This window comes from Macaca mulatta, chromosome 1, assembly GCF_049350105.2.
Source record: "Macaca mulatta isolate MMU2019108-1 chromosome 1, T2T-MMU8v2.0, whole genome shotgun sequence".
NCBI lineage: Eukaryota > Metazoa > Chordata > Mammalia > Primates > Cercopithecidae > Macaca > Macaca mulatta.
The window spans coordinates 129010011-129036724 of NC_133406.1; the positions used below are offsets into that span (position 1 = coordinate 129010011).

Sequence of the window (26714 nt, forward strand, 5' to 3'; positions counted from 1 at the left end):
GAATAGACATTTGAGGTTATTTCCAGTGTGAGCCTGTTTCAATAAGACCCCCTTGAACATTCTTGTACTTATCTTTTTGGTGCACATGTACACAGTTTTCTTCATCTGTTTTTAAAGAAAGGGAGTTAGTTTGGTTGGGAACACCACAAAATAGACTGGGGAAGTTAAGGCACAATAATATTCAATCAATTGGACAAGTTTATCATGAGCAACGACTGTTCTTACACAGAGATGCGTAAGACATGGATTCAGGCCACAAAAGGTACTTGAGGAAGGGAAGGGAATACACAAAGAATAGGGAACAGCAACAGACTGTAATTAAGTGCAAAATTGCATACGGCCAGAGTAAAGTCAACTTTTAGAACCTCTGGGCTAAGACTAGACAGTTAATACTAGGGCTGGATAACCAATTCTGGCTCACCCGTGGTGACTGGAGAGTCACCTGAAGGCCATGCCTGAGGAGAGGAAAGAGGGCTGCAGGTCTGGGAGTCAGGCCCACAGATCCCAGATGTATTTCTGCCAGAGTACCTTCTTCCCTCTGCCTACCCCTCCTGAAACGGACCCTAAAACCTTGTAAACAAGGCAACCCCAGATGGACTCTGCACTTCCCAGCCCTACAGAAAATGTTCTGAGAGGAAGCGGGGAACTAGGGCAAATCTTCCAGCAGGAAGTGGGCTTAGCAGACCCACAATGTCATGGTTGATACCTGAAGTTTAAAGCCTGGACATATTTGCAAGTTAATGAAGATGTGAAAAGGGAGGAGCGGAAAGGCTGCATTGAAACTCAGGATTAGAAGGGGAGAGGGGACTGCTGCAACAATTATGACAATAATCGTTCCTTGAATTTGTATTATGTAACAACCTACAAAAAGTTTTCTATATTCCTGAACTTTCACATTTCCGTGTAAGGGGAGGGGTTACCCCCATTTTGCTGGTCTGTTCAAGGCCAAGTTTGAATGGAAGGCAGGGTCAGCTCCCTAATCCGCATCTCCAGTTCCTCCTGAGGAACCGCAAGAGTGAGAGGACAAGTAGGGCAAGAGACCTGGAGATGGTCGAGGGGCTAAAGCAGTGGCAAAGGGAGAGGTGGAGGGATTGAGAGGTGTGAGGACTGAAAACTGTCTCTTTTGGGATTCGTTTGGAGCCACCTGGAAGGCGGTGATTTCAGCCAGGACACGCGCTTTTGCGGACTGTAGGGGGTTCGCTAAGTCAAGCCTCCCTGGGAGCCCCACGGAGGGTGGGAACGAGGTGGCGCCGCCCAGTCCCGGACGCGCGTCGAGCGCCCTCTGCCACCCCACGCCGCCCTGCCCAGGGCGAGGGCAGAGCGGGCCCGCCCAGGTGAGGCCGGGGGTTGGGCCGGAGCCCGGAAGGTGCGCCGCGCCGCCCCGAACCTGTCCCCTAGGCCTCCCCCCGCGTGAAAGTGAAAGTGTCGGACCCGAGGAGGTCAAGGATAGGGGGGCGGGGCCAGCGCGGAGTTGGGAGCGGGCGCCGGGCACTCGAGGGGCCATGGATGGGCTCGGCCGCCGCCTTCGAGCCAGCCTGAGACTGAAGCGCGGCCATGGGGGTTAGTGCCGGCCGGGGAGAGCGCGCGGGGACGGCGTGGGCACCGGGGAGCCGGCGGCTGGGGCCCGGGGGAGGGCGGCACGGGGCGTCGAGATCCGGGAGCAGTTGGAGGGGGACTCAGGAGGCTGCGCGGGGGCAGGAGAGCGGGAGGGAGCGCGGGGAGAGGGGAAGAGGGTGAGGTGGGGGCGGGGGCGGGACACGACGGCGAGGCCAGGCCTGCGGGGGCGAGGGGGAGGCGGCGGGACACAGGAAACCGTTGTGGGGCCCCGGGGCCACGTGTCCTTCCATCCAGGAAGCTTGTGGTGCAACCGCAGTGTGCCTGAAAGCGCCCCGGTTGTGGTGCCCTCCCAGAGGCACTGCCTCAGCTCCCGGCGTGCCCGCCGCCCCACCCCATCTCCCCGCCCTGGGACTCCTCCGTGGCCTTTGCCCAGTTCCTCGGAGCCAGCGCCCCTGCCCCTGCCCCTGCCCCGCAGATAGCCACCGGCCGCAAACACAGGTCTCCTCGATGACGTTACCACCCCAACCCACCTGCGGCCAGGTGCCCTTCAGAGTGTGGCCTCCAGCGGAGCGGCGGTAGAACCTGCACAGCTGCTGCTTTCCAGCGTGTCGCCCTTTCCCTCAGCCCCGCAACAGTGAAATGGACATAATTCCCCCGTCCAGGATTATGGGGATTAAATTAGAAGTCAACTGCTAATTTAAAGCAGCAGCTTCTTTTCTTTCTTAGCAGAGCCCTGGGGTTGGAAGGAGAGCAGTTAGAAATTCATTCATTTATTCATTCCTTCGGCAAATATTTGTGTGACTTACCACTAGCCAGTCCTATGGCTGAGCAGCCATGACCCTTAGATACTTTGCCTAGAGGTCCTACCGTCTGAGGAGCAAAGAGTGGATTAGAAAGTGAGCAGGGGCCATTCCCAGACAGCCTGCCCTTTCCAACATTGGCACACCAAAGAGGCCAAGTGAGCCCCTCTCTTAGCCCAAGCCCCAGAGTTGGGAAGACCTTAGGGAGTGAGGTCAGTGCGCCCTTCTTTGAACTGCAGTGACCTCTACGAGTGTTCTGTTCTTCATCCTGTTGCCATTCCTTCTGCCACACCCTGCCCCTTCTCCTTTTGCAGTGTCCTCTCTAGACACAGATCTCCAATATCTGGCCATTCCAGCTGCACCATCAGGGAGAGGTCAGAAACCACAGTTTGGGGCAGAGGCCTGGGACCATACAGTGGTGGGAGCAGAAGGCAGGATGAGGCTAACATTCTGTCTTCTCTGGAGAGCACTGGCCTGGTCTGTCCTGGTCTTCCCAGACCCTGGGACATCTGTGTGAATGGAAGGGGTCTGCCCCCTGCAGCCCAGAGGAGACATTCCAGTTGTTCCCACCCACCCCTGCCCCAACACCAGGCACTTCCTGATTGTGCCTGAAGGAGCTTCCTGATACTGAGGAACTGTAAGAATTGAGGCCTAATACTTTTCTGGCCAGGAGCGTGTGTCCTGTTCATCTTCCATACCATCCTCCACCTGCCTGGGGATTCTCCCCCTTCCTCTTTGCCTTTTTGGCCCCAGGACAGTTGCGTATTAGGAGGGAGGGTGTGTGTGTGTGTGTGTGTGTGTGTGTGTGTGTGTGTGTATCCTGGTGACAAGGAGTGATGTGGTGGTGGTCCTGGCTTGAGAGCACCTGAGCTGGAAGGGATGGGCCAGCTTCCCAGATTAAGGTTCCAGAAGGTCCCCTCACCTATATTCTGGACAGATCTGGGACTTCAGTCAGGTGTCTGTGGGAGAGGCTTTCTGGTGGAGGAACAAGTGTAACCAGATTCCTGACTTCCCTAGAAAAGGTGACTCCCTCCTCAACTAAAACTCAGGAAAATAATTCCTTTCTAGGGCACTGGAGGTTAAATGAGATACCTTATATGAAACATGAGTTTGATGGAGGTTAGTTTTCTCTTATGCTTTTCTCTCCTGTGGATAACCCCTTTTGAAAGAGGGGAGAAAACAGTCTTTTGCTGCATTTCTTGGGCCTCATCCCAAAAGTCTAATTACTTTCTTTTGTCAATGATTTCTTAATTTTGCTATTCTCTTGGCTTTCCTGATAAAGCAGAAGAAAATGATCTGAAAATGCAGCCCAAAGGATTTGGGGAAAGGCATAATTTCGTTAGAATCTGAAAATGTCAGTGACAAGATTCTGTTTCTCAATGTCCTTTGAAAACCTCTGTGGGATATTTGATGTCAAATGCATCCAGAAGGCAGGAGCATGGATGTGGAGCTTTCCTAATCCCCATTCCCAACAAATCCTGCCAATTTTAATAGCCTTTGAATTACTTTATGCCTCAGTGTCCCCATCTGTATCAGGAAGATGCTTGTTCCTTAGACAGGTGGTAAGGCTTGTGCAACAAGTCTGTGTAGCTTGCAAGTAAGGTGTGGTGCCAGCTCCAAGTGTTCTGGTTTGCTCTTCTCACCCATTACAGCATTTGAACACCTTTCTTTACTGTAAATGAGTTTGGCCATCCATGAGTCCTGGCTTTTACTAGTCCCACAGAAGCCAGGTCTAGAGCTCTTAGAGGCAAAGCAGCTGTTTTCCCTATCCTAGCACCCCACTCTCTTCCAGAAGGCTGCTTATTCTTAGTAGGAGTGGCAAACACTGGCGCCAACCCCTTTTGCCCCCTGCTTTCCCTTTGAGGCAGCTTCCTGGCAAAAGCTTTCTCTGCATTTACTCATTCAGGGGTTTCTGTGAGAATCCAAGGTGATTTTTTGCTATTCCTTCTCTCTTACCTAGTCTCCAGACACAGCAGTGGGCTAGCAGCTCTGCCTGTAGCTTGGGCAGTACGGCTGACCTGGCCTGATCCAGAGGAAGGCTGAGCGGGTGTGGGGGTTGGGTGGAGATCACCCGGATGCTTTCCACTGCCACACAATCACCCTCAGGCTGCTGGTGCAGTCAGTCCCCTATCTTGAGCTGGGGACAGTCTCCTGAGCTAGTGCTTCCTATTTGAGAAGAGGGACTCTGCTGGAACCCTGGAACAAGTGCCAGTGACAGAACTCTGCATCGGGTGAAATTCACCGTTGTCGCTATTTCCCAAATATCACGAACTCTGGGCTTAGAGATGGGTTTTGCTCTTCACTGCACCATCAGGAAAGGAGGCTATCGGATATTGACTTCCAGAACTCTTTCTTCTGTTGTAAGAATTAATCTATTTGGATAATTATTAGGCCAAGTCTATTTATCTCAATCAGGAGAGGACAGTGGCATCCCGGCTGCAGAGAGTGTTTGGGCATGTGCTCTAGGTTGGGAAGTCCTGGAAGTTCTAGAATTCAGCAGGTGGCCCTGCTGGGGTTTTTGACTTCCATTGACCAAGTTGAGAAGGGAAAGGTCAGCAATCTAAGTGATGGAGATATAGGATCCCTATCCTGAGACCAGCCAGTTTCCACTGCCCACAGTCTGACACTATCCACTGTTGTCCACTGTTCTAAGATTGTAAATAAACTCTCTGCACAATCTGCAGCCCAGATTCAAAATCCTTAGCCCAGAAGTAGCCAGACCTTTCTGGCTTCTTTCAGCCAGAGGTGTTTGCTCTTGACCTTTTCTCTCGCCACACCCTGAGGCCCTTGGGAGGAGCTGAGATCTGCACTGCAGTGCCAGGATGCTGACTCTGTTGGTGCTGGCTGCTGCTGCCTTCCTGGGTCCCGTCACATCCTTCTTGCTCAACTACTGGGTGCACAGGATGGAAACTTCTCTCCCCTCTCTGGAAGACAGCGCGTGGCTTGGCTTCACGGAGTTGTGGCTGGAGGCCGAAGCAGCCCCTTTCTCAGGCTTTCTGTCACCAGTCTGTCTGTGTTAGGGGAGAGGGGAGTGTGCTCTGTCCTGAAGGCCCAGAGATGGAAGGACAAGTGGTAGGCCGGGTGTTCAGGCTCTTCCGACGTCGAGCAGGTCAGGACTGGACTGCCCACTTCCTTGTTTTTAGGGTGACCCTCTTAGGCGGGACTGTTTCTTCTTTGAAATACTCCTTCCTCTTCTTACTTTTATATCTCGGCCTCCACATGGTTCCCCATGTGACTGGGCCAGGAGGCTTCCTCTGCTGGTTTTTAAGAACTGGTCATGCCCTCTGTGGGGCTAGTGTGGTCACAGTCACATGCCCTTTGTGCCTGTTCTTATTCACTTAGTATGACCTAAACTCTCAGGCCATATTGTTCCAGGATTGCCAGAAGCACCCTACAGGTTAGGCAGTGTCTGTGGCACCCTGGGGCCTTGGCCTCCATGCAGCCTCTCCAGCACATTTCCGTGGCTTCTGCGTCAGTGTTTTCTTTCCTCTGCTTGGTTCCCCATGGTTTCAAGTCTACCAGGGCAGGTGTGGAAACTGCCCATTTGGCCCTGATCCTGAGTGACTGGTGGTGCTGGCCAGTATCCAGGTATCTCAGCATTGGCAAGGTGGCCTTGAGGTGTGGAGGTCACCCAGATTCTCACAGACTCCACTCCAGGAATGGATCAATGAGATTATACTAAATGGGCTCCGGTGTCTTGGTTTCAGGACCGCCCCAGGACAATTCGGGGGAAGCTTTAAAGGAACCAGAAAGGGCCCAGGAGCACTCTTTGCCCAACTTTGCTGGGGGGCAGCACTTCTTTGAATACCTTCTTGTGGTTTCTCTCAAAAAAAAGCGTTCACAGGATGATTACGAGCCTATAATCACCTACCAATTTCCCAAGGTAAGGACTGAAGGAGGGGCAGGGCCAGTCAGAGGACTAGGGTGTTTAGAAGGTGGTAGGGGTGGGGGTTCTACCTCCTTCTCCCCACCCTACCAGGGCTTGAGCCTGGAGCTGCCCTGAGCTCTGAGCTCGCTGCTCTCCATTTCCTTCTTAGCACAGCCCCAGTCCTCTGTTATCACCCACAGGATCTAGGTCTAACTTCTTTGTGAGGGACTGACCTAGGCTTCCTAGCAGGGAAACTAGGCTAGATATTTTGCCTTTTAGGGGACCTCATAGGTCTTCCAAATCCCATTTTCAGTCACCCTTCTCTGTAGAGAAGCTTACCTTCTGCCAGACCTCCTAGAATAAATCCCCTCTCTGGGATGTGTGGGAAGGAAAGAGTGGGGCAGTCATGTAACTGGTAGGCAGGCACAGCCCTCTGCCCGAGCCCAAGCATCAGACTCTTTCTTGTCTGATCCTGCACCAGGTAGAGGGGTGGGAATCCTCATTAACCCTTCTCATTAGGAGGTGTGCCAACTGAGCTGGCCGCTTCTCTTCTCTGATGTGGTGCCTCTCTGATGTTGTCCTCTCAGAGGCCTGGGTCATTTCAGGGCCTTTCTATATTCAACATGGCCCTGTCCCCTTTCTATGTAGATCCTCAATACTGAGGTCGAAGTCAAGCTTATGTCGAGTTGACTGAGGAGGGGCTGTTTCAGCTTTGGAGTTGTTCCAACCAGATCCAGAATGCAAACTGTGCAGAGTGATGGGCAAAGGCACCCTTCACCCCTATGCTAGTGGAGAAGCTTATCCCTAGACTGCTTTAGAGCCTCAAAGGAAACCCACCAGCTCTGAAGCCCTCTCCTCCTACCTCTGCCCCCAGCTTCACATCCACTTGTCTTTTCCTTTTCCTTGTAGCGGGAGAACCTGCTTCGGGGTCAGCAGGAGGAGGAGGAACGGCTACTCAAAGCTATCCCCTTGTTCTGCTTCCCAGACGGGAATGAGTGGGCATCACTCACCGAGTATCCCAGGTAATTGCTCAGCCTTGAGCAAGGGTATTGGATTTGGAGAGAAGGAACATGTGTGAGTTCTGTGGCTCCTGTAGCCTCCCTCACTGTTGTCATTTGTTGATTTCAGCCCAGGAGTGTAATCGATTCATTTGAAAACATCCGGCCTGGGGTCCCTCAAGGCCAAGGATATTAGCTATCAGTTTGATCAGTCACTTCTGTCCAAAGAGCCAGATTCTCCCACCTGTCTTAGAAGCAATAGTTACTGCTTTTAATTCTGCTACTGGCCCAAGCTGGACTTAGCAGAAAGCAGTTAGCCTCTAAGAAGGCGATGTAGCAAAGACCCTTCTAGCACGAGCCCTGGAATTTGACTGCTTGAGCTTTGACTTCACTATTTATGAGTTGAGTGGCCTTGAAGAAGAAGCACCCTCTGGCCTTAGTTCCTTCATCTTTAAAGTGGGGATAATAACTGAACCTGCCTCAAAGAGTTGTTTTGACAATTAGATGAGATGATGTGTTTAGGGCTCGACACCAGTGAGCCCTTACTCCTATGATTAATCAGCAGTTCCGCTTTGCCCTCCTCTCCACCCTCTAATCCTGACCACTTTTCTGTTTTAGAATCCAGTGAGCAATGCAAATCAAGCCTTGTCTGCTCTTTCTTAGGGAGACCTTCTCCTTCGTTCTGACCAATGTGGATGGGAGCAGAAAGATTGGATACTGCAGGCGCCTCTTGGTCTGTGCAGCTCAGAACTGCCCCTTCCTTTCTGCAGTCTGCTCAGCTCCATGGCTGGGCTTGCTCAAGCCTTAGCTGTAAAAGTACAGGCTTGTTGGCAGCACCAGTTGTAGAGAAAGCACAGCCCAGGACCTTCTGCCATGCTAGTGCTCCCTCTGCAGCCCCACAAGCACGAGGACCTGATGCCCCTTCTCCCCCTGCTGGTCAGGCTCTGGTCTGTGCTCTCCCCGGCTTTTGATAACTTTCCTCTTTGTGAGAGGCTCCAACTGACTCCTCTCCCTGCTGCTCTACTCAGGCCTGCTTACCTTGGACCCTGGAGCCTCCCAGAGCAGAGGCTGGGATTTGGACAATTAGTTTCAAATCTCAAGTCTCAGGAGGATTCCCCAAGTCACCTTCACAGTGCTTTCCTCCTTAGCCATTTCTTCATCTCTAAGGCACACTTGCTTCCCCTCTTTGCTGACCCTAGATTGTGTTGGCACTGAAGGCGGCAGCACTTGCCCACCAACTCACTCAGTACCCTCAAGGATTTCTTCTTTTGGGATTTCTCACCAGGGGGTGGCCACTCTGACCTCCCTGCTGCACCCACCATTCCCCATAAATTCCCCCTCCCCAGCCCTCAGCCTTGTGCTCCTTCATACCAGTTGGGAGAAACCCTTGGGGAGGCTGCAGCACTGAAGAAGCCTCTCTGTCCCTCCCCAGCCTGCTGGCCCTGGCCCTCGCCTTCCCAAAGTGTACTGCATCATCAGCTGCATCGGCTGCTTCGGCTTGTTCTCCAAGGTAGGGATGGAACAGGATTCCTCAGGGCCTGTTTGTCCTGCCCATCTTCCAGGCTCTCTCTGGCTGCCAACCCTGCCTGTGCAACCTAAGTCCTTAGTGGAGCTCTTCTCCCATAGCCAGAACCAGCTTTAAAGTACACTTGGGAAAACTGAGGCAAAGGGGCATGCACTTGACTTAAGGGAAAAGTGGAAATTGAATCTAGGGGACTGGACTCCTTGCAGAGACAGCTACTGTTCCCGCTCTAGCCAGGTAAGAAAGTAGTTGAAGTAGGACAAGGGGAAGAAACTTCTGCCCCGAGTTTCAATTTCCTCATCTGTCAAATGGATATAATAATCTCACCTTCCTATCTCACTGGGTGGTGTGAGGTATAAATGAGGTGATATATGGGAAGACTTGTTATAAAAGGCAGAGCACTAAACAAATATGAAGGAGTTATAAGACCCATTCTGACTCCTTCAAGGGTAGAAGAACAGTTGAGGTCCCCAGGACTTCTGCTGGAGCTAATTTGAGTGCCAGTGCATCTGAGTCAGGATTTGAGCAGAATCCATGGGGGCCATGCCATCCATTGGTGACCAGAAAGTACTTCATTATGCTCTGACCCCAGCAGGACCTTTGGAGGAGGAAGGGAGGAAACTCTGTCAGTCTTTGCTTGGGTAAAGAATTCCTTTGTGCAGTGTTCCTAGGGATGGAGGCAGTCTCTGACCCCGGGAATCTATAGTGGGAGTTGGAGGACACAGAGTGGTACCAAGAGGCTTAGGCTTCTAGCCTCCTGCTGCAACCAGCATGAGTGGACATGGTACCATCATGGGTGGTGAGTTTACTCCGGGATGACTTCCCAGGGAGGTGCTTTTATGTTGGTGTTAGGAGAGGGGAAGAATGTGGACTGGTAGAGAGATAATAAAAAGGAAGCTGGAAAAAAGCAGGTCTTACATGGGAAATAAACTGCAGATTATTTAGCATGAGCCCAGCCTCTGCCAGGGAGGGAGAGACCAGTTCGTGGAGGGCCCTAGAAGATACATGAGGACCAGCTGGACCAGTATGGGAACATTATGATGCTCAGGGGCATGTAGAGTCTCTGCCACCTGCCCGATAGTGTCCCTTTGAGCTGTGCCTCCCGTGGTTCTTTTCTCTGCAGATCCTGGATGAAGTGGAGAAGAGACATCAGATCTCCATGGCTGTCATCTACCCGTTCATGCAGGGCCTCCGAGAGGCAGCCTTCCCTGCTCCTGGGAAGACTGTCACTCTCAAGAGCTTCATCCCCGACTCAGGCACTGAGGTGGGTTAGCAAAATGGGTGAGACCGTCCCTAGCTGGAGAGGGTAGGCATCTGTGGCACCTCTTACCACTGTTCTTCCATTAACCGGGTTAAAGTACAGAGAAACTGAGCCAGATGGGGACTAGGACTTGGTTAGAATGAACAAAGTTGAAATCAAGCCCAAATTTTCTGATCCTTCTAACTTGATACCCACAAGCACCTAGTTACTGCTCAAGCCACCAAGACTTTTATTTATAATAAACAAACCATGTAAGTTGAGGCTTCTGGTGCTATAAAGGGCTTTTCCCTCAGCCCCCAGACTGCCAGTTGCCCCCACCCCCACTCCACTCTCCTTTGTTTGTCCTGTCTCTACCTTACAGCCTCCATCTGTCCATTTCTTATCATCCATCCCCACCCCCGAGTCTCCACCCATGCATGGGGGAATGCTGTTGTTTTAAGGCACCAAGCACACTGAGGCAGCAGGTAGAACACTGTTCTAAGAATTCCAGTCCTGACCCCTGGAACTCTGAATAGTCTCTGTGCCCGTTTAAACTTGGCTTCCCCACAGGAAAATAAGGGGAGAGGCTAGAAACTTTCACTTTCTAGAAAAATTAGTACTGAATGCTTGCTGTGTGCCAAACTATACCATTTTCTGGGAATACAGTAGTGACCAAAATGAATGTGGTCCCTGACCTTTTGGAGCTATAAGTCCACTGGGGAAGACAGATGTTAAATAAACACACCAGTGCATGTTTTTTTTTTTTTTTTTTTTTTTTTGAGACGGAGTCTTGCTCTGTCGCCCAGGCTGGAGTGCCGTGGCCGGATCTCAGCTCACTGCAAGCTCCGCCTCCCGGGTTCCCGCCATTCTCCCGCCTCAGCCTCCCGAGTAGCTGGGACTACAGGCGCCCGCCACTTTGCCCGGCTAGTTTTTTGTATTTTTTAGTGGAGACCGGGTTTCACCGTGTTAGCCAGGATGGTCTCGATCTCCTGACCTCGTGATCCACCCGTCTCGGCCTCCCAAAGTGCTGGGATTACAGGCTTGAGCCACCGCGCCCGGCCAACACACCAGTGCATGTTGAATTAGAAATTATGTAACTGGGATGAAAGGAAAAAAAAAACACATGGTGCTACATAAGAAGAAGATGGGAAAGTATCACACGACCAAGGGGGGGCCTCTGTAACCTGAAAGAAGGTAAGAATGAAGGGAGCAGAGCAGTGCAGGAGGAGGGCCCCCACAGTGAAGGCTGCAGGCAGAAAAGATAGAATTGCTCAAGGAACAGAAGCCCATGTGCTGAAGCGCAGTGAGAGAGGGGTGTGTGCTCAGGGAGGCGAGTGAGGGAGGGTGCGGGACGTTATGGGCCATACTCGAGATCACATCACTGCTGTCCTCCAGCCAATTAGCAGGGGAAAGAGAGACAGGGTCAAATTCACTCCTTGGGGAAGGAATAGAGGCTGGTAGAGGCCCAGCACTCTGGGGTCTGCACGATCTTGCAGTGTAGTGACACCTTCTCTCTCTCTGGTTTCCCCACAGTTCATTTCACTGACACGGCCCCTGGACTCCCACCTAGAACATGTGGATTTTAGTTCTCTATTGCACTGTCTCAGTTTTGAACAGATACTTCAGATCTTTGCCTCTGCTGTGCTGGAGAGAAAAATCATCTTCCTGGCGGAAGGTCTCAGGTGGGCCCAGCCCCTGAACTGCTCACCTGAACTGCCCAGCATCCCTGAGTTCAAGGGAACAGACCGGAGGTTATCCAAGGAAAATGGGCTGTAGGGCCCATGTGCCCACCCTCCTGTTTCTAGCTCCTTGTTCTTTAAACCAAGAGAAACAGCTGTTTTGAACCACCCAAACTGCCTCTTCCTCCACACAGGACTGCTGCCTGGGCCTGAGGAATGCTCCTGACTTAGCTAAGGGAAGGACAGGAAGTATTCCTGGGACAGCTCAGGTGGGACCAGTTAGGGTGGATGTAGACATGATTCTGCCCTTGCAAGGCTGAGGGAGGGTGGAGAACAGGGCAGGAGGTAGATACTCATTCAACAAACATTTATTCTGTGTCAACTGTTTGCCAGATGCCAAGCATTGGGAAATACAAACTTCCCTTCACCTGAAGGGGATGCAGAATTATATAGTGGTTGAAAGCACAGGGATTCAGCAGACTTAGGAGGTCCAAATCCAGTTCTTCTACTTTTAGCTATGAGGTTCCCCTTAAGTTAGTTTGTTAACTTCTTGAAAATGGAAATAATGATTGTGATTACCTCATAAGGTTGTGGTGAGGATTAAATGAAATAACGCACATTAGGTACCTAACACCCTGCCAAGCACATATTGCTGAATGCTAGCTGTTATTCTTAAGCTCACAGTTGAGTATATCCCTGTGTGTAGTGGAAGCAGGGTACTATTGTGCCATAGTCTCTACCTCTTAGGGGCTTCAGATCTGAGAAGGACATGGGGAGACGTAATAGAATGGAGAATGAAAAAAGTCATAAAACAGTAGGGGTGGGGTGGACCTTCTATTCATATCTGGGGAGGCAGAGAACCAATGATTTTAGGTTGACAACCCTGCTTTTATCTTTTAGGGAAGAAAAGGATGTTGAGGACTCAATAGAAGTCAAAGGGTCAGGTGAATGTCATGGGTTTCAGAGGAAAGGAAACTTGGGCAACCAGTGGGGTCTCTGTGTTGAAGATTCTGTAAAAATGGGTGATAACCAAAAAGGAACTAGTTGTAGGTAATCCTTGAAGGGAGTGACATCATATTTTGCTTTGGAAACAGCTCTTTCACTCCCAGCCCTGAATGGAAACCAGAAGTTCCTGTGTGGCTAGAGCTGGGATTCTGCCTTTCCTCCTCAGATCAGTGTTTGGAAAGTGGAGGTTGGCAGGATTTACCTCTCAGACGTTTACTTTCTTCAGGGAAATCCTACCACTCCCCACTTCCTTCCCACACTGAGTTTTTCAGCTCCCTGAAGCTTATCCAGGGAGGGGACTTCCAGTCAGCTAGCCTCTCAGAGACGCAATTTTGCTAATTCAGGAAGTGCTAGCTTGAAACCTAGAATTGAAACAAGGATTCCCGCATCTGTGCTTTTATTGGCCTTGACTTTGAGGCAATTTGGCTGGAGGAAAGAGCCATGAAAGCCAGGGGAGAAATGAGAAGACAGAGAGTGGGACTTTGTGTGTGTGGTGGCGAGAGGAGTAGGGTCCAAGTTGTGACTTGGGCAGGAGTGACGAGAAATGCTTCACTGGAAAGTCTTGAGGAGCCACCTTTGTGGGACTTTCCGTGTAGGAATTGCTGAGCAGAGGTTCTTAGAACCTGGGAATTTCCCAAGCTACTCAAGCAGCAACCTGGTAATCTTTAACACCCTTGAGTGCCCAGAGGGGGCTGTGTGGGGGCAAAGGCTGGGGGTGAGGTTGGATAGACATAGGAAGGTAAAAAGGCTTTGCCTCTCGGCTGAGCCTCCAGTGCTTACTTAGTTGTTTGTTTCTTAACTACACTGCGAATTCCTTAAAAGCAGGGTCAGTGTCTTGCTCTTCCTGGTATCCACATCTGTGAGGTAGGCTCACAGCTGTGAGCACAGGATAGGGGCTCCATCAATTATCTCCTTGAATGAAAGCAACTCTTCTTCTCTCTTCTCTTCGGAGTCACTTTTATTTTTGGCCAGTAGTAAGTTGAGAAGACTAACTGGGAAAAGAAGGGTCAAATCGAGGTCCCCCTCTTGATAGTGAAGCCTTGGCCTCTCTAGTTTCTGTCCGTCCCTCCCAGCAATGTACATTCAAGCTCTGTGACCAGCATGGCCCCCAGACTTGCCTTTCTGCCATGGGCACGGGCAGCACTGCTGTAGCTGCTGTTGGTGGTGGGCGATGACAGGTGTGTAGCATGGAGGTGCAGGGGCCTCCTGACTCTCATCCTCTGTGCTCTGTCCCAGCACCCTATCTCAGTGCATCCATGCTGCTGCTGCGCTGCTCTACCCCTTCAGCTGGGCGCACACCTACATCCCTGTTGTCCCTGAGAGCCTTCTGGCCACCGTCTGCTGCCCCACCCCCTTCATGGTTGGAGTACAAATGCGCTTCCAGCAGGAGGTCATGGACAGCCCTATGGAAGAGGTATGATGTGGCAAGAAGAGTGCATGATTTGGAGCCAGGTAGACTGGGATTCAGATCCCAGCTCTGCTGCTTACAGCTGTGTGATTAGGGGCAAGTTACCTTACCTCTTTAAGCCTGAGCTTTCTCATCTCTAAAATGGGGATAACAGTGGTCACTTCCTAAGGATTCTGGGGGAAACCACCTGCATAGAGCTCCTAACCTGGCACCCAACACACAGTTGATGCTCAATAAACGCAGGCTCCCTTCTGAAGGATTTCCCTTTAGGCATAAGGCGCAGCGGATAGCTTATTCAAGGGTGATCAGACTGTTCCATGCCAGCTGACCCTGATGAACAGTCTTCGGGGTGTCCCATCTCATCCAAATGGATGACACAGCTGGTCTATACAACACACACTCCATTGGAATGTATTTGAATTCCTTGGAAGTGAGCTAACGTGGCCCTCTGGCAAACTGTGAGTCTTAAGAATGCAGCAAGTCATCTTTCTGAGTAGCTCAGAGCTAAATGGGTTAATGAGGATACAGGTCTGAATCCTTTTTCATTTTGTTAGCTTCTTACATCTTGGCAGTGCCCCAGACAAACCAGAGGACTCAGTTGTGAAAATGGGCATTAAAAGCATAAATCTATCCCCACTGTTGGAAAAATAACTCAAAGCATGTGCTTTAGAGTGGTCAGTAGGGACTTTCAAAAGATAGCATGTTGTTATATCTTAAGCCAGAAGAGGGACTTGGGAATATCTGCCCTGGCCATAACCATTGACTCATTCCAAGAGATTACTGAGCTCCAGAGACTTATCCAAGGCCACACAGACAACAGTGGAACCTAGCACAGACAAAACCAAATCCCCTCCTATAGAAACTATTGCTGGGAAGTAAAGAAGAAGGCTGTTTCCTTTCTTTGCTCCACTGGCCCCTCATCCTTCCTTAGGACTGCTGAGTACACGTGCCCTTTGAACCAGCCTTAGCTTTGTGACTAACTGGGACAGAGTATTAGCCCCATGTTTAGCAATAAACATTTAAATGTCCCAACCCCAGAAGTTATGAAACTTCCTGACTCTGCAGCTCCAGCTCCCTGGAAGCCGTGGCTCCTCTCCTGATGGCCAGTCAGACTCTGGCTTTTGGTAAGGGATTACTCCACAGACAATAATATGCCCAAATACTGGAAAGAGTTCTGGGAACAATCTTGAAAAACAAATTATTTATACACACACTTTCCTCCCAATCCCTCAAAGGAACCGTCTTCCCTCCATGAAGGCATCTGAGCCTATGTATACAAGTGGTTTCAGGCCTGGACTAGTTCAACTTTTCTCCCCTGACGACAGATAATTACAGTGCATGCTCTATTTTTTGGCATACTTTCCACTCTCTTTCCTTGTATTTGGAAGAAGGGACAATGGAGGGATCATTCTCTCTATTGTCAAGACCAAGGGTCACAAATGGAAGAGAGGCCTAGCAGGCATTTAAATGACCAACACATGATTTGGGAAATTACAGTAAACTGGTGGGAACATTCCCTGCCTAAAGCAGGCAACTGCTGCTCAGTTCCATCTGAGTGTTGTCCTTTAGAAATGTGGACCCAGTGTTAGATCTCCTGACTTTTCAGGAAAAGCCCCAAATCCAAATTTTATGTGAGATAGTCCAAATATTGGAAACCAAATCAATTATTTAAAAATACTGTAAGGATCAAAGAAACAGATCTACTGGTTGGAATCAGCCAGCAGGGTGCCTATTTGTAATCTCTGGTCTAGACTGAAGGCTCCCTGGGCAGTTCCAGCCCTGTGCTTATCTTACCTGAGGACTGTAGACACATGGTCTCCTCACTTCCTTTCCTCTTCCTGTTGACCCTGGGCTCATTTCTTTCCTTTGCTGTTTCCTGCTGGAAGGCCCAAAGCTGTGAGGGAGTTTTTCTTTTTCTTTTTTTTTTTGAGATGGAGTCTCGCTCTGTCACCTAGGTCCGGAGTGCAGTGGTGCAATCTCTGCTCACTGCAAGTTCTGCCTCCCGGGTTCATGCCATTCTCCTGCCTCAGCCGCCAGAGTAGCTGGGACTACAGGCGCCCGCCATTACGCCCAGCTAATTTTTTGTATTTTTAGTAGAGATGGGGTTTCACCGTGTTAGCCAGGATGGTCTTGATCTCCTGACCTCGTGATCCACCCGCCTCGGCCTCCCAAAGTGCTGGGATTACAGGAGTGAGCCACTATGCCTGGTGGGAGTTTTTCTAATAGAAAATTGTACATAAGTTGTTGCAAGCATGAAAAAAAATAAAAAGATGTTGGTCTCTGTTCTAGAGAGCAGGGAGTTGAAGGGGAATCAGAGAGAGAGGAATGTCATCTCAAGAATATCAGTCTAGGCTTGGAAAAAAATTGGTTCTCTTATTAGCAGTATAGTATGACCTCGGGCAGCTTCTTTGGGTCTGTTTCCTCATCTTCAAAATGGAGATGGTATCTGCCTCACAAGACTGTTGCTTGAGATCAAATGTGTAAAGCACTTATGTGAGCAATCTACTAAATGCTCCAGGTAGAAGCAATTTCTGCAATGTTTTATTAAGGGAGTGACTGGCTGTGATTTCTCCATCTTGTATTTCCCTTCTACCTTAGCTCTTTCTCCTACTCCCTTCCTACAAACACCCACTGAGATTTCCAGAGGGGAATGGTGAGAAAGGAGAATGCTAGACAGGAAATGAGAACTGAAGATATTGATTTTGTTGCTACCTGGGCTGAAAGATACAGCCACAGGCAGAAATCAAGATGGTAAATCCTCTAGAGGTCTATGAAGAAAGGGGACCAGAGAAAGCCAGTCTATGTTTATTTCAGGTCCTGCTGGTCAATCTTTGTGAAGGAACCTTCTTAATGTCGGTAAGTGTCTGGGTTCAGATCCCCTGCAGGTCTACCACTCTAGTTTCCACATTAAGTTCTTTGTTGAGCGAGAATCTGTGCTAAAAAGACCGCATCTCTCTCAGGGAGCCCATGGACATATAAACACAGATGGCTTCACTATTAAGACAATCAGTGATAGTGCCTTTTAAGCAAGGGATAAAAACCAAGTACCACCAGGGTGGAGAGGATTCCTTGCTAATGTCTAGAGTCAAACTAAAGGCCAAGAAACAGCTTGTGTTGTTTCTGTCCCATGTGGCTGATTATTTGTGGGTGGAGTAGGGGTGTAGAATTCACGCCCTCCTTATGCTTTTCTGCCAACCCGCTTCACTCCACACTTCCTTCCTGCTTGACCTTGGAGCTCCGTCCTCTTCTAGGTTGGTGATGAAAAAGACATCCTGCCACCGAAGCTTCAGGATGGCATCTTAGACTCTCTCGGTCAGGGGATCAATGAGTTAAAGAGTAAGTCCTTACTCTTATTTTGGGTCTCTCCAGGGAGTGCAAGGGTGTGATTCTCAATCATTCCCTTCCAGAACTAAAATGAACTCACTCAGAAGTCCTAGAACCAGCCCTAGAGGCCTAGAACCTAGGGCAAGTCTGAATTTGGGATTGCATTCTTCCTAAGTAATGGCAGAGAACCCATACCCAGATCGCCATTTCAGTTATTATGAACCCTACCCCATGGCTTTCCACAGGAGCTTTCAGCCTGCATGAAAGCCATTCTTGGAGGTGAGTTTGGGTAATTTCATCCTTCTGCTACCCTCTGAGATGGCCTTTATATCTCCTGCAGCTGCAGAACAAATCAACGAGCATGTTTCAGGCCCTTTTGTACAGTTCTTTGTCAAGACTGTGGGTCATTATGCTTCCTATATCAAGCGGGAGGCAAATGGGCAAGGCCACTTCCAAGAACGATCCTTCTGTAAGGCTCTGACCTCCAAGACCAACCGCCGATTTGTGAAGAAGTTTGTGAAGACACAGCTCTTCTCACTTTTCATCCAGGAAGCTGAGAAAAGCAAGAATCCTCCTGCAGGTAGTGACAGTCCCCATCAGTCTAAGCCCATAGAAGGTTACCTCTAGAATAAAAAGGAGGGGAAAGAAAGAATACTTCTCTTTAGAAACCCACAAAATAGGTGTAGGCAGACTTTTATTAGTGGAGTTGAAATGACATAACCCGAAACCTACGAAAATGTCTAATGGGCTGCCATTTTGTGGAAGTTGGTTTACTCATTAGCCAACAGGACTGAGCCCTTTTATCTAGAGCTAATTCCTGCTAAGTATCTATCCTCTGTTTATGGGCTCCTTTTTGGACAGAACGGAATGTTTGGATCTCCAGAAGCCTGTGAGGCCAGAGACATCCCAGCAGAGATGGGAGTATGGGGAGCAGACAGGATATTTCTGATCCTTATTCCTGAGCTCATTATAGTCTGCCTGATCAGATCAGATGCCTCTAACACCTGTATCTGAACCCACAGGCTATTTCCAACAGAAAATACTTGAATATGAGGAACAGAAGAAACAGAAGCAGCCAAGGGAAAAAACTGTGAAATAAGAGCTGTGGTGAACAAGAATGACTACAGCTACACACCATTTCTGGACTTCAGCCCCTGCCAGTGTGGCAGGATCAGCAAAGCTATCAGCCCCCCAAATCCATAACCTCACTCTGAGTCTTGGTATCCAGGTATTGCTTCAAATTGGTGTCTGACATTTGGATCCCTGGTATCGATTTCTCAGGACTTTGGAGGGCTCTGACACCATGCTCACAGAACTGGGCTCAGAGCTGCATTTTTTGCAGAGGTGACAGGTAGGAAACAGTAGTACATGTGTTGTAGACACTTGGTTAGAAGCTGCTGCAACTGCCCTCTCCCATCATTATAACATCTTCAACAGAGAACACACTTTGTATTTGAAAGGCTCAGCCTCTCCACATGAAGAAGTCTATGGACGTGTAAGGATGAGAGTAAAGAGGAAAATCTTATTTTTATGTGTGTCTTTGGCTTTTACTACGGGTGGAGAATGAGGAAAATAAGGCAATGAATATGAGAATCAAGTGGACTACAAGTGGAGGACCTGGCCATGGTGGTCCTGAACCTGGGGATATGTTTGGAGTGATAGAATCATGGGGGGCAGCAGCTCTACTTCTTCTAAGAGGAAGGGTAAGAGATACTGGTAAAAGCAGCAGCAGCAGCACTTGACACAGGGCATCCAAGTCCTTGGTTTGGAGTCAGATGTGCTTTCCAGAATCCTGGGAGGAGAGGCTCTTCACTGAAAGGAAGCAGCTTCAGTCTAGAGTAATTTGAGGATAGGAATTTCAGCCAACAGCAGCCTGTGAAGAACACTACATAGCTTCCATAAGTAGGTCGGTTTCCCCATCACTTTCAGTTTGCACTAGTCCTTTACCTTCAGTCTTGGACATCCTACCTCCAACTGATCTTTATTTTGAGCAGCACAGTTCAATTCTTTAGCTAAAGATGAAGGGATCTCTGCACTGACATTCTTCCCCTTTGAGAAAAGAATCCTAATTTTAAGAGTCTGAAGGAGTTTAGTGGTCACCTAGTCTCCCCTCCCTTGATACCTCTACCTGATCAGATCAGTTTCTACTCAAGCATTGGGAAGCTTTTTTTAGAAGAATCTTATCTTCAAAAATTCTACCTTTTTAATGGGTGTATTTGTGGCCCTCAGAAGTTCCTAAATTCTGTACAAAGAACACAAAAGTTTCTGGAGGGTGGAACAGGGCATATTGAAGTTAAAGCCAATGTAATTTGCTTTTGGGAGTGCAGAGACCTAATGAAGGTGGCAGATGTCCCACTGTCCACACACCATGCTTAGCTACACTACTATTCTTCACAGCTTCTAGGAATTACATTTTTTTTTTTTTGGTAGTTTATGGTAGTGGTGCCTAAATATGGTTGTACCTTCAAAGGCTTCAGAAAAGGAACTGGAATCCTGAGAATCTTGTGAAAACACCCTCTAATGCCTCATCACAAATATACCAAATTATCTCCAGTGATAGGACCTGGAAATCTGCACTTTGTTAAAAGGTTCTTCAGGTAAGGTTTGCTGAGGCTTATTACAAATGTACCCTTGATTTGATGCTAATGCTGTATTTAGGGCTGAAGGATGCACACACACTAAATATCTGAGTGCTTTTCAGATTCCATCTATGCTGAAAAAGAATGTAAGAGAATAAACATATTTCAATTAGCCCTCAATATCTTGCTTTAGAGCTTTGGCCTACTAAAGCCCAGTATAGTATAGGAGAGAACACTGCACCAGGTTTCAAATCTGGATTCTAATTTTTGTTCTGAAAAATAGCAACTGACACTGGCATGCCATTTAACCTCTCCAGGCCTCAATTTCCACTATAGATAATACCCGATGTGTCAGTAAGACAACTGATGTAACTTTGCCAAACAAGTAGAATTATCCTTCCTCCTTTGTCCTGCTCTGTCCTTTCAATACTTGATCTGCCCTAACATTTTCCTGTATGTACTTCTTTATCCCAGATATTGGAACAATTGCTAGCAAGGAAAGGTAATGATGGATTTTCATTTCCCAATATAGTCTGGCAAAGAAATTAAAGGTTTACTTCTCCTTGCTAATCCAATCTACACGGGATGGATGGAATCATTAAAAGTGCAAGCAAGGAGCGCTCTGGCTGCCATACAAGACAGTGTAGCTACTGTTTATTCCTGATTATGGGACAGGATATAGATGAAAATCAATAATAAGACATTCATTTTAGCCAATAGTTTAAATCTTTTCTCCTGTGTTCCTCTTCTTCAAGCAACTGAATTATCTGTATAAAATGGAAACATATCTGGTTCCCATTTCAAACTATAGTACAGATACCAAAGAGGAGAGTGCCAGAAAAGGAGAGTACAAAGTAACCCCTTAGAGAGGCCCAGGCACTTGCTGAAAATTTAGGGGAAGGGTCTGAGATTTCTAAGTGACTGATAATTACATAGGTGATGACTACAACACAAAAAAACCACTGACAGGAAAGATGAACATAGTTCTCCTTTTTAAAGTTAAAGTTTCTACAAAATAGAAATGTCACAAGACACATTAGAACAATGCAGTGGACCAAATTTTCTTATTTATTAAAGAACAGAAATAAATTTTGCTTAAATTTAAAAAAATAATATTAAAACTTAGTTTATCTTTTCACTGAATAAAACTGAGAAAAAGTTGGCTTTCAGATCATATATTTATTTAAAAAAATAAAATGGGAAATTGACAAAGTTACCACATTATTCTGCATGCTAACAGGATTTCCCAAGCCTGTGAGAGAATCATTTCTTGAGCAATTAAAAAAAAAAAAAAAGAACTTCCTCAACAATGTAAAAATAGGAAACCTTTCAATCCAAATTCAAGGTCTTTATTACTAGTTCCACCTCACAAGCTAGTGGGATGTATCTGTGTCACAAGCTGAACTCCTTAGTAAAGAAAGCTTGAGAAGACACTAAACAAGGATGTTACTAAAAGACGATGATTTGTTAAAATTATAAAGCAATCATCTTTTGGCCTGCAAATAGTCAACATTAGAACTCCCCACCACTGTGGATCTGGCTCCCCATCACAATGTTATTCTGAATCCAGGATAATTACAATCACATGGCATTTTTTTTCTGCATGCTTTCTTGGCCCAAACCCTGCATGATAACATATACAATTTACAAGATGGGACTTGAAATTCCCATTCTCACACAGGATAGTTAGGGAGTGTTACCAATAATAAAGAATAAAAGTTATACAACATTGATTATTATAAATTATATTTGTTCTTATCCACCCCCATTCTCCTTAATATGTTCAGATTCCTTCCTGCAGAAAACATGGTGTTCCTATATAATACCAATTACATCATTAATGATGATTAGAATGAGCTGTAGAAACCTTGATTCTGAAGACATGTATGTGCAGGTGAGACGCAATCTGATTGCAAACACTGACACAGTAGCGGATCAAATCAAAGAAAGAGAAAACCTGGAAAGAAAAGAGACATTCTCAGCACCCGTTTAGGCTCTCCCTAAGCTTCCTGAAAGTAAAGAGGAGTGGACTCTGTTTTCTCTGCAGATTGACCTTCTATTCTAAACAATAATTCAGTTTCCTTGCAATCTTTCCTTCACATACAAACTCTTTGTTAGAGAGACAGATGGCAAATATTTTAAGCTTTATGGGCCTTATTGTCTTTGAAACAGTTGCTTAACTCTGCCATTGTAGCATGAAACCAGCCAAAGACAATATATAAATGAATGGCCATAGCTGTGTTCCAATAAAACTGTATTTACCAAAACAGGTTATGGGCCCACAGGGTGTAGTATGCCGATTCATGCTTTTTTACTCAGTCAGCAATTTGCAATTTATGAGCCCTGCCTGATGTAGGCAGGACTAGTAAGATTAATGCAAAAACTAAAAGGCTCAAATATAAAGTCATAGAACTCTCACACAGCCCCATTTATGTGGATTTCTGACATTCCAAATCATTACAATTATATGAACTCTCTCTCATGACTGGCTCATCAAAATAAGAAAACAAGCAACCTTCAAATCCTCAAACCATGAAATAAGACTTAGTACAATACCTACCAGGGCAATCCAAAGTACAATATATTCATCAATAAAGCTGTTAAAATACTGGTCCAGAAACAAAAGTGCTGGACCTATGAATGCTGTGTCATGCAAATGCATTTCACTTTTCGTCATGTGTGCAACCTATGAATAAAACAGAATAACGTAGGCATTTTCATAGGAGGACAATTGTGGACTACAGAGTAAATCATATTGTGCTCAGATATCAACTTCCAGTAATTATTTAGGAATAGCTGTTGAATTCCCAAAACTAAAAACCCAACAATAAGAAATGTGTCTGAGAAACCCGCCAAAAGATGCTTTTCACAAGGAGCCTTAATTTGAGTGTCCAGATTGAGACTGAAGAATGTAGATAAACTGAACAACCAAATTAAACAGTGGATAAAAAGGGTGAAAAGTTGTATGTTTTCCAAGAACTTCCAGTAACTTCAAATTGTAGCTTCACAAAGGGTAAAAACAGTTCACATGTTGATATCAAGAGATTCTGATTAGAGGAGGGCAAACTCTAGGACCATTTAGGAAGCACAGAATGAAAACTATGGCCATAAAACCAAAATAAGATAAAAGTGAAAAACAAAACAAATAAAAACTCAGGTGCTTACCACAAGCTTATTAGTGATTTTAGCAGACACAAAACCAAATGTCAGTATATAAAGACAGGGATGCTTTTCAAAAAGCTGAACTGTGGATTTCTTGTAGATCATTGCAGCTAATGTTATCACTGATCCAATATGGAGAAAAGGAGAAAGGACACTTGTTCCCTGTACAGAGTGAAGAGAAGAGTTAATAGTATTCAGTACTCATCAGATACTGCATGGATCTGCTCCAGAACAGTTCAACTCAAACTTTCAGGAACCTCATGGTACCTGATAGGCAGCAATTTCTATAAATCACAAACTAGAAGAGCTAATGAAAAGTAGCAGCATAAATTGATTAGGTACAAACTGAAGATTTCACTTGAGAGACCAGGCTTATTTTTACAAAGCAGCTCATACTTTAAAAAACATGTGAATAAGTGTGTGTGTGTGTGTGTATGCATAAAACTATGACTATATAAAGCATATAAATGTGGGTAAGTATATATAAAATTGAAGTTTTGAACATTAGTTTCTTTAAAGGCTATGTATAAATTATAAATTAACAAATGATTTTATACATTTGAAATAAAAAACAAAATGACGACAAAACCAAGTCCTAGTGTAAACAAGTGTTGAAAATCTTAAGGCATACTTACTGCTATTGTTGATCCATTTTTGCCAACACCACCTGTGAAGATTACACGGAAGTAATTTGTACAGGAAAATATGGTCCCTGCTACAGTACAAAGTGCAGGAAAAATTTTCATTTGAATATTCAGCACTGGAATCTTTAATGGGTAGAGAGAGAAAACAATTAAAACATATACAAACTAAAATAAGAAAAGTCTAATATTTGATTCATATTCCCAAAAACTTTCCATTCCCTCCAATTACATAAATATGTAAAGTAATGAAAGTTTCCTTTTCCTCTTCGTTATAAGCAATATAGCAAGTCTCAAGAGTTGAGACTATTTAGAAATTAGTTTCACTTCTGATATCAACCTTAAAAAAAAAAACACACATTCAACTTTATTAACTTGTGTCACAAGTTAAGATAGATTCACCTAATGCATCCCAGAGATCTTGCAACAGTGAACCAGGATGTGTTCTGGCCTTTTAATAAAAGGAGTGCACCTCGCCTTTTTCTTTGTATGTTTTTGAATTCTACCTCTAAATCTGTAGAACATTCATAATTGTTGTGAGGAAGTATGAAGCATAACAGAAATGTTGCAACTAGATATAAAAATCTGCAGAGTACAGAGAATGGAAGACAAAATTTCTATTCAGAAGAGTTCCCAACTCCAAATTGTTAGGATACAGGCAGTAAAAGCAGAAGGCAACTAAGAAGGCATTCACATGCAGGAGAAAAAACAGGTCAAGTACATTCAAACAGATTCTACTACTATGCATCCAAAATTTTAAAGTTTAAACGTACTTTTCAGAAAAGTGAATAATATATTCATAAAATATACTGAAAATGTATTTACCTGAAGTATGGGGGACAGAGTGGATTGATATCATGCATTTAATCTTGAAAACACAATATCCATCATTTAAAATGAAATACACTTGTACTGAATTTTAAAAATCATTTAAGAGTCTCTTCTTTTTTGCACCCCTCCCTTTAGCTTTTTTGGTCTCAAATTTTGTCCAGTATGGATTGAAAAGAAAGTAACAATAAAATAAATGATGTAGTCTAGTAATAGAAACAAATGATTATAGAAACGAGATTCCAAAAGCCCCCAATGGTTTAATAAGCCATGAGTTCTTACAATGAAAAAAATTTTTTTTAAAAAATTGAGACAGAGTCTTGCTCTGTCACCCAGGCTGGAGTGCAGTGGTGTGATCTTGGTTTACTGCAACCTCTGCTTCCTGGGTTCAAGTGATTCTCTTGCCTCAGCCTCCCGAGTAGCTGGGATTACAGGTGGCCACAACCAGGCCTGGCTGATTTTTGTATTTTTAGTAGAGACGGGGTTTCACCATGTTGGCTGGGCTGGTCTCGAACTCTTGAACTCAAGTGATCTCCCAGCCTCAGCCTCCCAAAGTGCTGGGATTACAGGTGTGAGCCACCATGCCTGGTCACAATGAAAGCATTTTAATTAGGGCTGTTTACACTTTGTATGGCTGTCATCTATCTACACTTTTAAAATCAAATAGCAAATGTAGCACTTCCTACTATATGGGAAACCTCAGTTAAGATTGGAAGACATAAATCTTAATGTTTGGATACTTCATTTCTTCAAAACTCTCAAGAACTCACTTTGTTTAGATAACTCCGTTACCTCTTGCAAAAATGCAGCTCTGAAAAAAACCTGAAATCAAATGTTCAAGTTTAAGTTGTACTGAAGCAGTGTTAAATTTTCTGAAATTAACTAGGTCAACCTAAAAGTCAAGTCCTAAACTATCCTAAATGGTTATCTTCTCCCCCTAAATCTCCAATCTCTGCAGTCTAAGTTCAAAACTTGTTTTCAATAAAGGAGAAAATCAACACCATGGTTGCTTTGAACTCCAAGAGATTTTTCTGCTCTTGTTCAATAAACTAGGGACATTGCGTTCTCAATCTGATGCACCTGGCTGAAACTCAATACTGTGGCTAGTTTCCTGGTTCCCAGACTCTCTTCCCACCCCTCCCACTTTTGACTCCACAGAGACAAAGGATCTCTCTGGCAAAGGGGAAAATACTATACTTCTCTCAGATTCCAAAAGAAGCAAAGCATTATTCTATCACAGGGGCAGCCCTGTATTAGGGGCAGGGTACTAAATAAGTACCATCTCTGTATAATAGTCGTCTGTGTCATAAATGAACTGAATGAGAGTCATAACTGTATTTATAATTTGGTGAAATTGCCTTGGGATCGTAAAAATCGTTGCCTTTTCAAAGAATAAACACAAACATTAGAAAAGCCAGGAAAATTAGTACCTGGCTTGGATTACAAAGGAAGCAAACTAGGAGCAAAGCATCATAGATTCTTAAGGTTCTCATCACTTTTGTCATATATGTTAGCTATATACACCAAAACATAAGCTCCTGAGTGATGCATTTTATTTGCATTGATTTTGTACACTCTCTAGAGCCCTGGTTATTGTAGGTGGCTCAATACATATTTTTTAAATGAAGACTAAAATCTCCCTTTCTCTTACTTTCTATGTAGAAGTCCTGTTTTGGGAGAGTATGAAGAAACATCTAGCCCCTACATTAGTGATGAAATGAGCTACCAAGAAAATATGAGGCAAAGTGAAGAAAAAGTGAGTCAAAGGAATCCCAAGTCTCAGCAGGTGATCCTTTAAAAACTGGCACTACTTATAAAAAACACAAAGTGTTGCCATTCTCACCCCACACTTAAGATCAAGGAGGGTGGCACATTCTGTCTTTCCCTCAGGTCAAAAAGGACAGGCACATTCTGTATTTCCCAACCTTTTTCTTTCTGTCATCATCTTGGAACTCATCAAAGGTGGCCGAAGTGCATCCACTCTTTAGAAATAGCCAAAGAGCGATACCAAAGACATCTTTATGTCAGGACTGCTTGCAGTTTCAAGTCTTTAGGAGTCGGGAAGAGTAAGAATTCCTTTGGGTCATGGTGTCTGTCCTATAG

General features: G+C 46.0%; 2 protein-coding genes across 13 annotated transcripts in view; one reads left to right on the forward strand and one right to left on the reverse strand.

Annotated features, from left to right (window-relative positions):
- Positions 1-1276: 1276 nt before the first annotated feature.
- Positions 1277-18926, forward strand: DENND2D (DENN domain containing 2D). Of its 3 annotated transcripts, none has more exons than XM_015147011.3 (12): positions 1277-1560; positions 6065-6240; positions 7135-7247; positions 7887-7956; positions 8656-8733; positions 9869-10009; positions 11519-11667; positions 13906-14083; positions 16892-16933; positions 17329-17413; positions 17742-17981; positions 18424-18926. In XM_015147011.3, exons 1-12 carry the CDS (start codon positions 1503-1505, stop codon positions 18498-18500), a joined length of 1407 nt encoding a protein of 468 aa, XP_015002497.2. In that variant the 5' UTR covers positions 1277-1502; the 3' UTR covers positions 18501-18926.
- Positions 18927-21139: 2213 nt separating this feature from the next.
- Positions 21140-26714, reverse strand: part of CEPT1 (choline/ethanolamine phosphotransferase 1) — a 46181-nt gene continuing 40606 nt past the window's right edge. For all 10 annotated transcript variants that reach the window (XM_015148072.3, XM_077951406.1, XM_015148086.3 and 7 more), the window contains exons 6-9: positions 23778-23909; positions 23146-23304; positions 22541-22666; positions 21140-21937 (exon numbers count right to left, since the gene is read on the reverse strand). In XM_015148072.3, the coding sequence (XP_015003558.1) occupies positions 21818-21937; positions 22541-22666; positions 23146-23304; positions 23778-23909 (537 nt within the window). In that variant the 3' untranslated portion in view covers positions 21140-21817. The remainder of the gene's footprint in view (positions 21938-22540; positions 22667-23145; positions 23305-23777; positions 23910-26714) is intronic.